At 42.8% G+C, this 14,625-nt stretch overlaps 1 protein-coding gene across 3 annotated transcripts in view; it reads right to left on the minus strand.

Moving 5' to 3' along the window:
• Positions 1–96: 96 nt before the first annotated feature.
• Positions 97–14,625, minus strand: part of pomgnt1 (protein O-linked mannose N-acetylglucosaminyltransferase 1 (beta 1,2-)) — a 29,098-nt gene continuing 14,569 nt past the window's right edge. For all 3 annotated transcript variants that reach the window (XM_014168768.3, XM_014168767.3, XM_014168769.3), the window contains exons 13-21: positions 14,385–14,426; positions 14,231–14,289; positions 10,412–10,484; positions 6,019–6,147; positions 5,791–5,916; positions 5,486–5,595; positions 5,076–5,211; positions 3,784–3,893; positions 97–3,563 (exon numbers count right to left, since the gene is read on the minus strand). In XM_014168768.3, coding sequence (XP_014024243.1) covers positions 3,482–3,563; positions 3,784–3,893; positions 5,076–5,211; positions 5,486–5,595; positions 5,791–5,916; positions 6,019–6,147; positions 10,412–10,484; positions 14,231–14,289; positions 14,385–14,426 — 867 coding nt within the window. In that variant the 3' untranslated portion in view covers positions 97–3,481. The remainder of the gene's footprint in view (positions 3,564–3,783; positions 3,894–5,075; positions 5,212–5,485; positions 5,596–5,790; positions 5,917–6,018; positions 6,148–10,411; positions 10,485–14,230; positions 14,290–14,384; positions 14,427–14,625) is intronic.

Consider the following 14,625-nt stretch of genomic DNA (forward strand, 5'->3'; position numbering starts at 1 on the left):
TTATAAATTCACATGCTTATGTTAATCACACACCTAAGCATTCTTTCACTACCCCAATCAATAATACAAACACTGCAAGAAAAACTGACACCAGAATTAAAAAACATATTTATTCATTTCAATGAGAAAGACTAATACTTCACATGTAAGTCAAACTGCAAAACAAATGTCTATGGACCATTATCAAAACAGACAAACTGCCATTATAATAGATCTGTCTTTGAAATTAGAGGCCTGTAGAGCTAGACAACGAGATGATCATGACCAGGTTCTTCCCGCTGAAATGTCCATTGCACGCACGCGCACACACACACACACACACACACACACACACACAGTCCTGTGATACTGCAAAATAACAAGTGGTTATTATGACTGAACTGAAAAACATTGTTTTAGCTGCAGAATATCGGCATAGTACTGATGAAACACATTGCAGTCACACACAAAGAAAAACCTCTGCAAAAACTGATATACAATATACCTACTTGTACAAACAATTATCACCATTCAACCCTACAGTAGATATATATTGATAACATATCAAAAATTTTAAAAAAGATAGGCTTCCTGAAATACTACACCAGTAGTACCTCAAAATGTCTCTTAACCACACTGTGCAGAAACAGACTGACAACAGACTTTAGTGTTCATGGGTTGATGTTAACCACTGTTATTTGCATGGCAAATGGCACCCTATTCCCTAAAGAGTGTGCGACTTTTGTCCGGGACCCACAGGGCTCTGGCCAAAAGTAGCGCACTATATAGGAAATAGGGTGCCATATCTCTTATGTACCTAATATGCAAAAACTAGCACTTTAAACACAGGTTAATGAAGAAAAAAAATTATAAGCGGAGCCTTTTTATTCAGATAGATATCTAGATGTACAGTTGAAGTCAGAAGTTTACATACACTTAGGTTGGAGTCATTAAAACTTGTTTTTCAACCACTCCACAAATGTATTATTAACAAACTATAGTTTTGGCCAGTCGGTTAGGACATCTACTTTGTGCATGACAAGTAATTTTCCCAACAATTGTTTACAGAGAGATTATTTCCGCCGTTCAGATTGTATCAGAAGTTCACTGTGCCTTTAAAACAGCTTGGAAAATTCCAGAAAATGATGTCATGGCTTTAGAAGCTTCGGATATGCTAATTGACATAATTTGAGTCAATTGGAGGTGTACCTGTGGATGTATTTCAAGACCTCAAACTCAGTGCCTCTTTGCTTGACATGGGTAAATCAAAAAAAATCAGAAAAAACCTCAGAAAAAAAAATGGTGGACCTCCACAAGTCCGGTTCTTCCTTGAGAGCAATTTCCAAAGAAGGTACCACGTTCATCTGTACAAACAATAGTACGCAAGTATAAACACCATGGGACCACAAAGCCATCATACCGCTCAGGAAGGAGACGCGTTCTGTCTCCTAGAGATGAACGTACATTGGTGCGAAAAGTGCAAATCAATCCCAGAACAACAGCAAAGGACCTTGTGAAGATGCTGGAGAAAACAAGTACAAAAGTATCTATATCCACAGTAAAACAACTCCTATATCGACATAACTTGAAAGGCTGCTCAGCAAGGAAGAAGCCACTGATCCAAAAAAAAGCCAGACTACAGTTTGCAACTGCACATGGGGACAAATATTGTACTTTTTGGAGAAATGTCCTCTGGTCTGATGAAACAAAAATAGAACTGCTTGGCCATAATGACCATCATTATGTTTGGAGGAAAAAGGGGGATGCTTGCAAGCCGAAGAACACCATCCCAACCATGAAGCACGGGGGTGGCATCCTGTTGTGGGGGTGCTTTGCTGCAGGAGGGACTGGTGCACTTAACAAAATTGATGGCATCATGAGGTATGAAAATTATGTGGATATATTGAAGCAACATCTCAAGACATCAGTCAGGAAATTAAAGCTTGGTCGCAAATGGGTCTTCCAAATGGACAATGACCCCAAGCATACTTCCAAAGTTGTGGCGAAATGGCTTAAGGACAACAAAGTCAAGGTATTGGAGTGGCCAACATAAAGCCCTGACCTCTATCCCATAGAAGATTTGTGGGCAGAACTGAAAAAGCATGTGCAAGCAAGGAGGCCAACAAACCTGACTCAGTTACACTAGCTCTGTCAGGAGGAATGGGCCAAAATTCACCCAACTTATTGTGGGAAGCTTGTAGAAGGCAACCGGAAACATTTGACCCAAGTTAAACAATTTAAAAAGGCAATGTTATCAAATACTAATTGAGTGTATGTAAACTTCTGACCCACTGGGAAAGTGATGAAATAAAAAAAAGCTGAAATAAATAATTCTCTACTATTATTGACATTTCACATTCTTAAAATAAAGTGGTGATCCTAACTGACATAAGACAGGGAATTTTTACTCTGATTAAATGTCAACAATTGTGAAAAACTGAGTTTAAATAATGTATTTGGCTAAGGTGTATGTAAACTTCCGACTTCAACTGTACATTATTATATCAGATCTGTAAACGTTAGGCCTAAAAATTTTTTTTTTTAATGAATTGATATTAATAAAAATCAGATTAAAAATAAAACATTTCAAACACTTGTTGGTTGATATACTGGCAAGTGAAATAAATAAACATAAGTTAATGTATACAGGATTGACAAAGCACTTAGAAATAAAAAGAAAATACATTATTTTCTGGTTGGGCAAGTTTCATCAGAAGCCACTTATTTATGCGGATGTGTCCCCACAAAGCTGGGGGTGAGATTTGAGCGTCAATTATCCTCCCTCTCCTTCTCCCCCTTTTCATCCAGTTTGTTTCTTTCAAACATCATCCAACCGTCGTAAAGGAGACGCATCAAAGATGCAGTAAATGTTAACAGATCCCTTTTGTACTCCTTTCTGGTCCAGCCTTTGTCCCCTCTCCTCTTCTCCGAGAATTCACAGGTGGAGTGTCAGTAAGGGGCATAGCTATATATACGTAACCATTTGGATGGAATCCTGTGCCACAGCCTAATACGGTCAATCTCCCACTTCGTCAAAAACCTTCTTCTAGTGAACCTCCACACAGTGAAAGACCAATGATGATCAGTGGTGCAGTCCAGTCAGTGTCTGACCACCATAAAAACACTACTTCCAAGAAGCCCTGCTGTCTGTGGTGAGGCCAGGAGGGTGGTGTTGGTAGTAGGGTAAGGGTGTTGGCGTTAAGGCCAGGCTAGAGAGAGTGTGTGTGGTGGGCTACTCCACCTTCTACACCATGCTATTTTGAAACCAGTTTCAAAAGAGACTATTTTTGCAGTGTAAAGAAACGAATCTGGTGCCAAATCTGACCTCAGGAATCAAGATTCTCAAGCTACCTCAGTAGGCAGTGTGGATCACTTCTACACCACATACCCCCCTCTGTGTGATATAGTGTAAAGAAAATGGCTCTCCGACGCCACAAGCCCCTGCAAGAATGACCTTATTACCAGTCGATAGCATTGTGAGAGGGTGTGTGGAGGTGTTGGGCTAACGCTGCTCCATGGGGGCTCCCTCTTCTTTGGGCGGAGGCTCTAGGTGGATGGGTGTAATGTTCACTGGCTTCTTCACACTGAACAAAGTGAAGAGAGAGGAACAAATATAGATATTAGCGATGGAAATAAGTTAGATGGGACTCTTTTTTTTAAAGTTTAGTTGAGTATACATTGTCACTCTGTTGTGAAGTACTGCAATCTGTTCTTAACTGACTTGCCTAGTTAAAAAAAAAAAAAAAATGTAAAAGCGTTGAGGGGCCTTAACCATAACCACAGTGATGCACTATAATAACTTACGAGTATGGTGAGATAGGAACGGCCACAACCAGGACATGGTTCCTCTTCCTGAAGAGCCTCCACAGGCCGTTGTGGTACCCCCTCACATCCAGATCCCACACATGGAGACACTGAGGACAGCACATACGTTAGTCCACAAAACACTCTTCAAAGACAAGGCAAACAATAAAAAATTATAATAAATAATAATGTGACAATTCATTTTAATGTTAAAACCTCCTTGACTTTTTCCACATTTTGTTACGTTACAGCCTCGTTCTAAAATTTATTAAATTGTTATTTTCTTCATCAATATACACACAATACCCCATAATGACAAAGCAAAACAGGTTTGTAGACATTAAAAACTGAAATATCACATTTTCAGACCCTTTACTCAGTACTTTGTTGAAGCACCTTTGGCAGGGATTAGAGCCTCAAGTCTTCCTAGGTATGACGCTACAAGCTTGGCACACCTGTATTTGGGGAGTTTCTCTCATTCTTCTCTGCAGATCCTCTCAAGCTGTCAGCTATTTTCAGGTCTCTCCAAAGATGTTCGATCAGGTTGCAGTCCGGGCTCCCAAAGCCACTCCTGCATTGTTTTGGCTGTGTACTTAGGGTCGTTGTCCTGTTGCAATCTGGAGCAGGTTTTCATCAAGGATCTCTCTACTTTGCACCGTTCATCTTTCCCTCGATCCTGACTAGTTTCCCAGTCCCTGCCGCTGAAAAACATCCCCACAGAATGATGCTGCCACCACCATGCTTCACCGTAGAAATGGTGCTAGGTTTCCTCCAGACGTGAGGCTTGGCATTCAGGCCAAAGAGCTCAATCTTGGTTTCATCAGACCAGAAAAACTTGGTTTAGGAGCCTTTTGGCAAACTCTAAGTGGGCGGTCATGTACCTTTTACTGAGGAGTGGCTTCAGTCTGGCCACTACCATAAATCCTGATTGGTGAAGTGCTGCAGAGATGGTTTTCCTTCTGGAAGGTTCACCCATCTCCACAGAGGAACTCTGCCGCTCTGTCAGAGTGTCCATCGGCCCCTTCTCCCCTGATTGCTCAGTTTGGCCAGCTCTAGGAAGAGTCTTGGATTGCCAACTGTAGGACCTTATAGAGACAGGTGTGTGCCGTTCCAAATCATGTCCAATCAATTGAATTGACCTGAGGTGAACTCCAATCTAGATGTAGAAACATCTCATCTGAATACTTTCTGAAGGCACTGTATATTGAAATGTGAAGAGCTTGTCTCTGTATCTCCCCTCCCTCCCTTTCATTCCCTCCCCTCCCCCTTAATTCCCCTTCCTCCACCTTTACCTTGGCGAGCTCAGTCCAGGTGGATGTGTCAGTCTCCAGCTCCATCTTGATGTACATGACATAGGTCTTCCCCTCTGTATCAGGGATGAACAAGTCCTCACATGGGTTCTTACTGTGGTCCAGCACATCAGCCTCTCTGAGCACAACACAGAATAACACACACTTTAGTCACCAAAAAGATTTCCCGAGGATTTTTTACAGCAGTGGTGGCAAGGGTGGTGGGGGGGGGCTGTGTACTTTGCTACTAGCGTTAGCATATTGACATGCTAGCTGTTCCCATAGACTTAGTTATTGAGGCAACAACTACCCATTTAGAAGTGAATCTCGGTGGAGATAAATATATATACACATGTGTGTAAAACCAACACATAGCTTAATTTGTGGACTATATCTGATACATGCTCACTCACTTAAGTAAGTTCTGAATCTCCAGCTCGTAGGCATCTTTCTTCAAGCCGTCTACATTCTTCAGCTGGACATTAGGGACCGTGTTGAGCCTGTGCTTCTTGAAATACACTTCCTAGAGGAGATAAATTAGGAAGAAACACTCAAATGCAAGACAGGTCAAACCCATAATCGGCTTATGAAAACCCACTGAGAAAATATGTCAGTATCCTGATTCATCATCAAGTTCACTTTAAAATGTAAGCCAGCCTGAGCAGATGGCATGAAAGGCTAAACCATAGTATTCTAGTAGTGAAGAAGAGGGCCTTACGTGGAAGTAGCCGTTCATGTTGAGTCCGATGATGCCAAAGTGGTAGGAGCGGGACACGTCAGGGATGATACACTCTCTGCCTTTCCTCTGTTCTGGCATACGCATCCACATGTCCCAGTCCCACAGCTACACACACACACACACACACGCGCGCATTGTCATTATCAGACAGAAAATATTAACTATCAGTTTCAGAAACACTGCACGCACACACACGTATGCCAGTACCTTCTCAGGCGTGGGCCACTTGGGCTCCAGTTCGTCCTTGTAGAGACTCTTCTTCAGCACCCAGCCCAGGCCTGGCATACTCTCCACTCTGTAGAGGAGAGCTGGGTCCTCTGCTGTGTGCTCATAACCCTGCACAGCAGCATTATAACAGATATTAAAAACTACATAAAACACAATTTCCACACATTACAGTAATATATGTAAATTCCCAGACCCTTTTATCCAAAGCAACTTAGTGTCATGGGTGCAGGGCCAGCTCAAGGCATAAGCGAAATAAGTGGTGGCTTAAGGTGTCTGCATGCTTCTCAGCCAAAACAGTTCGGAAGAGTTTGTGCATATATTATGACATTTCGTGACGTTTTTGTTCATTTTGGACTTCGGTGTGGGTTTTAAGGCTGTTTGGGCACACAACATTTTTTTCTAGAGGCAAGCCGAAGTTCGGAGACGAAGTCTACGCCCCTTCGTCAGTGATTGCCCAAGAGTAGGGATTCTTCAATAAAGTCTTTGTTGTCATTCATTGAGAGACTCATTTTCATGCAAATTTTTTATTGAGAAATACTGCACCAAACAGCTTAGTAAGATGTAAAAATACACAACTAAGATCCTCTGCAAAAACAAAAATGTATGACATATTTGAGTTATTTTAGATTGATTCTGACTAATTTGAGGAAGTGTATACTGGCAACGGTGTCTCAAAATGGACAAACAGTACTACTGACACTTTTTTTCTCATTTTTCAAGCGAAGGTCTATTAAGGGAGTATGTCAGCACACTCGTTGGTTCGGCTAGGCGAGTTTGGCTAGGAGCCAGCCGAACTGAAGCATGCTGACGCCTTAAGGGCCCCCAGAACCTTAAGGCAGAACTCAGCCAGTGTCTCAACTTACTATTGAGAGTAAGAATAGTCAAATATACCAGGTGCCATTTTGAAATTTGGTTGTGCAACAGCAATTTTTTTTATGTCAGTCATTCGATTAGCAATGTCAATGTTTTGATTGGTAGGTAGTCTAACCAGCCATCTAAACTTGTAGTAATCATGGCCAAATACTGACCGGGCACGTGCCCAGGGGCCCTGTCCTCCATGGGCCCCCCATTGATTTTGTTAGTCATTCTCACTCAGATATCATATTAACGTGGCACAAGTCATGGCAAAATGTGTAGAATTGTAACTTTAAAAAGGCCCCCACCAGAGGGCAATTCCACCCCTATTTCTACATGATTACTGTCCTATAGAGGAAATTCTCGTTTAGGTTCCACCTCCGAAGAATGACGCAACCTGCTAATACATATTCACGAATTGGGGGTGGGAACGTTGTTGATTTCCACATGTTGCGGAGATATCACAAGTAGGGCCCTGACAGCTGTCAGTGTATTTAGCTAGCATGCTAACCTAATTTATCCAGCTAATGTTATCTGTTGTTGCTACACCTTATTCAAAAGATTAGCCAGCTGGCTACAGTTGGTTCTGGAGCTGGATTTGTCATAAGCATTTAGGGAAATGTTCAATGGATAAGGGAAACCAGTATCTTTGACTTTGCCATCTATTGTTATATCCAAAGTCCTGGCATATTTCATGAATTGCGGCTCCGGAAAAAATAAATAATAATAATGGTATATGGGTAGCCTAACTATTGAACGATTTGGACTAGTGTCGCGTTGTTCTACATTGTAATGGACACGGTGCAACCTTTGGTTGGCTGCTGGCAGGCTATTCAGCTGTGCTATAGCAGTGATAAGTCAGCCTGTGCTCATGTCATGGTTCTCACAGCTAGGGGAAGTCAAATCATAGGCTACAATGACTTTGCTCATGATGCACTCCGCAAATGATATGTAAAACCACCCAGTTTATAATATAGGATAAACACTTGTGATTTCTAGCTGCACCAATCAAAAGCAGTGAAGCGTGGTCAAAACCATTAATCTTGGGGTGGTGGGGGGAGCGGGGTTCCAAAATGCAATCATGTTACATGCAAGTTTACCATTTATAAAATGGTCATATACACTCAGTGTACAAAACATTAAGAACACCTTCCTAATATTGAGTTGCGCACCTGGACAGTCTATGACATGGAAAAGGTGTTCTTAAATAAAAATGTTTTAAAGATTCTACACTTAGTGTATATAAACTCAGCAAAAAAAGAAACGTCCTCTCACTGTCAACTGCGCTTATTTTCAGCAAACTTAACGTGTAAATATTTGTATGAACATAACAAGATTCAACAACTGAGACATAAACTGAACAAGTTCCACAGACATGACAGAAATGGAATAATGTGTCCCTGAACAAGGGGGAGGGGGGGTAAAAATGAAAAGTAACAGTATCTAGTGTAGCCGCCAGCTGCATTAAGTACTGCAGTGCATCTCCTCCTCATGGACTGCACCAGATTTTACTGTTCTTGCTGTGAGATGTTACCCCACTCTTCCACCAAGGCACCTGCAAGTTCCCGGACATTTCGGGGGGGTGGGGGGGTGGAATGGCCCTAGCCCTCACCCTCCGATCCAACAGGTCCCAGACGTGCTCAATGGGACTGAGATCCGGGATATTCGCTGGCCATGGTAGAACACTGACATTCCTGTCTTGCAGAAAATCACGCACAGAACGAGCAGTATGGCTGGTGGCATTGTCATGCTGGAGGGTCATGTCAGGATGAGCCTGCAGGAAGGGTACCACATGAGAGAGGAGGATGTCTTCCCTGTAACGCACAGCGTTGAGATTGCCTGCAATGACAACAAGCTCAGTCCAATGATGCTGTGACACACTGCCCCAGAGTACAGGCCTCGGCGTAACGCTCATTCCTTCGACGATAAACTCGAATCCGACCATCACCCCTGGTGAGACAAAACCGTGACTCACCAGTGAAGAGACATTTTTGCCAGTCCTGTTTGGTCCAGCGACAGTGGGTTTGTGCCCATAGGCGATGTTGTTGCCGGTGATGTCTGGTGAGGACCTGCCTTACAACAGGCCTACAAGCCCTCACTCCAGCCTCTCTCAGACTATTGCGGGCAGTCTGAGCACTGATGGAGGGATTGTTCGTTCCCTGGTGTAACTCGGGCAGTTGTTGTTGCCATCCTGTACCTGTCCCGCAGGTGTGATGTTCAGATGTACCGTTCTGTGCAGGTGTTGTTACACGTGGTTTGCCACTGCGAGGATGACCAGCTACCCAGCCTGTCTCCCTATAGCTCTGTCTTAGGCATCTCACAGTACGGACGTTGCAATTTATTGCCCTGGCCACATCTGCAGTCCTCATGCCTCCTTGCAGCATGCCTAAAGCACATTCACGCAGATGAGTAGGGACACTGGGCAGCTTTCTTTTGGTGTTTTTCAGTCTGTAGAAAGGCCTCTTTAGTGTCTTAAGTTTTCATAACTGTGACCTTAATTGCCTACCGTCTAAGCTGTTAGTGTCTTAACGACCGTTCCACAGGTGCATGTTCATTACTTGCTTATGGTTCATTGAACAAGCATGGGAAACAATGTTTAAACCCTTTACAATGAAGATCTGTGAAGTTATTTGGATTTTTATGAATTATCTTTAAAAGACAGTGTCCTGAAAAAGGGACGTTTCTTTTTTTTCCTGAGTTTATATTTTTATACAGACTAGCTCAAAAATAAGTGAAATTTGACAAATTATCCAATGGATTATGATAATTTCCTGGTAAAAAAGTGGAGATGCAAAAACATAAGTTTAATTTGCGCCCCATCTCAGGCAGCCAAGTGTAGGCTATGGGAAAACGGTTTGGCTCAGCCAAACCTTATCTATTATATTGCTCAGCTCAGTCGCAACTCGAAGAGAAAGAACTTTGCAGGTGTTTCTGATTAATAAACAATGCCATGCTGGTGGGTGGTAACATTCAAATAAAACCCAGCTCTGAAAAGAGACTGAAAAGTATTAGCACGTCATATAGGGGAAACACACGGCATTGGCACTGAAAATATCATAAGTTACCACTTCGGGATTTCCCATTTCAACTCCAAATACAGTATATCATACTAAAACAATGACTAGACTTAAATTGTTGTGCAACATCATTGGTAAGCTATTGGCATCGTCTTTCAGCTGACAAAAAGTGAAATTCTACTCGTGGGCATTTAAAACACATTTTCTCTGTATGGCAAAATGTGTAGAATTGCACGAAATTTACTTTTAAAAAAATGTACATTTCTCTCTCCGTCATCAAGAGGGGCCACAAATGCTTTGCCATGAGGTGGGGGGCCCCCTAACCAAATCTCACTTTGGGCCTGCAAATGGCATGCATGCATACATTTTACGTACAGTGGTCCAAGGGAATTGAACCCACTATCCTGGCGCTGCAAGCGCCATGCTCTACCAACTGAGCTACAGCAACGAAAGGAAAATGTTTAAAGGGTGGAAAGTATCGAGAGGAGGAGGACACTGACCTGGTCGTTCCAGGCTGAGATGCAGTATAAGCTGTCGTCCTCGTTGAGCAGATGGACGGTCTGGCTCAGGAAACTGGACAGGAAAAACAACCATAACATGTCACCAACCATTGTCTTATTTCAGATGTCGCGTCGATTCCGCCTGCACTGATCTGTCACATTGGTTGAGGGACAAGAGTCGCATAGGAATGACACCATCTGACTGAAGACAATGGTCACTACTACAACAGCATGAGTTCACCACAACACTTGGATGTCTTCACGCTGGGGATCAATAAAGGTGATCAAGTCTATGATTCCCTACCACAAATGCATTCCATTCCTGTATGTGACAGTTGAACCATCTCTACCAGCTCTTTTGAAGAGCATGTTTGCGAGGTTAAAAAAGCATTGAATTCAGTTGGCCCCATACTCCAAATGTTTGTAAGCCATTTCTCATTAGTTAACGGAGGACAGAGCTGGAGAAGTAGCACATGTTCAACAGTTAATACATTTAAGGCTTGGGGCAAACAAAGGAGAGAGAGAGATTTAGTAAAGCAGGAAACATGTGGATCTACTGCCCCCTTTTGGTCAATAATAGCAATATTCATTCTAAAGCACATACTCGGCTACATTAAACTGACTGACAACCTTCCAATGATCTTTGCGCTGAGATTGAGTGTACTACACATTAAGAAGTGTACTACACATTAAGAACACCTTCCTAATGTTGAGTTGCACCTCACACCACAGAACAGCCTCAATTCATCGTGGGCATGGACTCTAAAAGATGTCGGAAGCGGGTCTGAATACTTATGTAAATGGAATATAACTTATCTGTATTTTTTATACATTTGCAAACATTTCTAAATCAGTTTTTGCTTTGTCATTATGGGGGTAGCTTGATGAGGAATTTGTATTTTTTTTAAAAATCTATTTTAAGGCTGTAATGTAAAAAGAACTGGGAAAATGTCTAGGGGTCTGAATACTTTCCAAATGCACTGTATGCATGTAGAATGCATTCGGAAAGTGTTGACTCCAGTTTTTCCACATTTTGTTGCGTTACAGCCTTAATACATTTTTTAATAAGTCGTTTTCCCCCCTCAATCTACACAATACCCCATTACGACAAAGAAAAAAAAGGTTTGTTGAAATATTAGCATATTTCTACAATTTTGAACTGAAATATCACATTTACATAGGTATTCACACCCTTTACTCAGTACTTTGTTGAAACACCTTTGGCAGCGATTACAGCCTTGAGGCTTTTTGGGTATGACGCTAAAAGCTTGGCACACCTGTATTTGGGGAGTTTCTCCCATTCTTCTCTGCAGATCCTCTCAAGCTCTGTCAAGTTGGATGGGAAGCATCGCTGCACAGCTATTTTCAGGTCTCTCCAGAGATGTTCGATCAGGTTCAAGTCCGTGCTCTGGCTTGGCCACTCAATGACATTGAGTCTTGTCCTGAAGCCACTCCTGCATTGTCTTGGCTGTGTGCTTAGGGTTGTTGTCCTGTTGGAAGGTGAACCTTCACCCCAGTCTGAGGTACTGAGCCCTCTGGAGCAGGTTTTAGTCAAGGATCGCTCTGTACTTTGCCCCGTTCATCTTTCCCTTGGTCCTGTCTGGTCTCCCAGTTCCTGCCGCTGAAAAACATCCCCACAGTATGATGCTGCCACCACCATGCTTCACTGTAGGGATGGTGACAGGTTTCCTGTAGACGTGACACTTGGCATATAGGCAAAAGAGTTTAATGTTGGTTTCATCTGACCAGAGAATTTTGTTTCTCGTGGTCAGAGTCCTTTAGGAGCCTTTTGGCAAACTCCAAGCGGGCGGTCATGTGCCTTTTACTGAGGAGTGGCTTCCGTCTGGCCACTCTACCATAAAGGCCTGATAGGTGGAGTGCTGCAGAGATGGGAGAACCTTCCAGAAGGACAACCATCTTCACAGAGGAACTCTTGATCTCAATCACGAGTGACCATTGGGTTCTTGCTCACCTCCCTGACCAAGGCCCTTCTCCCCTGATTGCTCAGTTTGGCTGGGTTAGGGTTCTAGGAAGAGTCTTGGTGGTTCCAAACTTCTTCTATTTAAGAATGATGGAGGCCACTGTGTTCTTGGAGACCTTCAATGCTGCAGAAATGTTTTGGTACCCTTCCCCAGATCTGTGCTTCGACACAATCCTGTCTCGGAGCTCTACGGACAATTCCTTCGACCTCATGGCTTGGTGTTTGCTCTGACATGCACTATCAACTGTAGGACCCTATATAGACAGGTATGTGCCTTTCCAAATCATGTCCAATCAATTGAATTTACCACAGGTTGACTCTAATCAAATTGTAGAAACATCAAGGATAATCAATGGAAACAGGATCCACTGGAGCTCAATAGCAAAGTCTGAATACTTAAGTATCTGTTTTTTTTATAAATTTGCAAAAATAAAACCTGTTCACTTTGTCATTATCATTATTGTGTGTAGATTGATTAAAAAAAAATCCCTCATCAATTTTAGAATAAGGCTGTAACGTAACAAAATGTAGAGAAGGGAAGGGGTCTGAATACTTTAAGAATGCACTGTATATACACATGTAAAGTGTTGGTCCCATGTTTCATGAGCTGCAATAAAAGATCCAGGAAATGTTCCATACGCACAGAAAGCTGCTCTCTCAAATGCTGTGCAAAAATGTGTTAACATCCATCCCTGTTAGTGAGCATTTCTCCTTTGCCAAGATAATCCATCCACATGACAGGTGTGGCATATCGAAAAGCTGATTTAACAGCATGATTACACAGGTGCACCTGTCACACAACAATGCCACAAATGTCAAGTTGAGGGAGCCTGCATTGGCATGCTGACTGCATCATGAATGCTAATTTCTATAGCATAAGCTGCATCCAATGTCATTTTAGAGAATTTGGCAGTACGTCCAACTGGCCCCACAACCGCAGACCACGTGTAACCACACCAGCCCAGGAACTCCACACCTGGCTTCTTCAGCTGCGGGATTGTCTGAGACCAGCCACCCGGACAGCTTATGAAACTGTGGGTTTTCACAACCGAAGAACTTCTGCACAAACTCAGAAACCGTCTCAGGAAAGCTCATCTGCGTGCTCGTCGTCCTACCCAGGGTCTTGACCTGACTGCAGTTTGGCGTCATAACTGACTTCAGTGGGTAAATGCTCACCTCCGATGGCCACTGGCACGCTGGAGAAGTATGTTCTTCACGGATGAATTCCGGTTTCAACTGTACAGGGCAGATGGCATCGTGTGGGCGAGCGGTTTGTTGATGTCAACGTTTTGAACAGAGTGACCCATGTTGCTATGGGTTTATGGTATGGGCAGGCATAAACTATGAACAAAGAACACAATTACATTTTATAGATGGCAATTTGAATACACAAAGATACCATGAAAGGATCCTGAGGCCCATTGTCGTGCCATTCATCCACCGCCATCACCTCATGTTTCAGCATGATAAAGCACAGCCCCATGTCGCAAGGATCTGTACACAATTCCTGCAAGCTGAAAATGTCCCATTTCTTCCATTGCCTTTATACTCACCAGACATGTCACCCATTGAGCACGTTTAGGATGCTCTGGATCGACATGAACAACACTGTGATCCAGTTCCCGCCAATATCCAGCAACTTCGCACAGCAGTTGAAGAGGAGTGGGACAACATTCCACAATCAACAGCCTGATCAACTCTATGCAAACTCTATGGTTTTCTGATCCACGTCCCTACTTTAAAAAAAAAAAAAAAAGGCATCTGTGACCAACAGATGCATATCTGTATTCCCAGTCACGTGAGATCCAAATCCATCAATCTAAAACTAGAGATCTTACCTGAAGAAATCTATGGAGATATCTAGGTCTTCCTCCAGGACTATGGCAAAGTTGGCATCCTGCAAATCAAACACAAATCAACCACACTGGCAGAAATCAACCACACCATAATTACTGATCTGGATTTGGTGGACAGAAAGGTGAAAATACTCACTGGGTGTAGGTTGAAGGTTGCAGTGAGACTGGCTTTGTAGTGCTGAAAGGAGAGAGCAGACAGATGTATAGAGGTGGTAGTGAGTGGGTGATGGATGCCAAAACACTGTGTGCATTACAACACAACATTGCCTTTGATTGTCTCATTTGTTGGTGTTTGACAAAACAAGTGACTTCCAGTTGACTAATGACTGTATTACTGACACCGTTTCAGCTGGTCTGTGATGGAGGCTGCTGAGTGT

The sequence above is a fragment of the Salmo salar genome, chromosome 23 (genome assembly GCF_965601325.2).
Source record: "Salmo salar chromosome 23, fSalSal1, whole genome shotgun sequence".
Taxonomy (NCBI): Eukaryota; Metazoa; Chordata; class Actinopteri; order Salmoniformes; family Salmonidae; genus Salmo; species Salmo salar.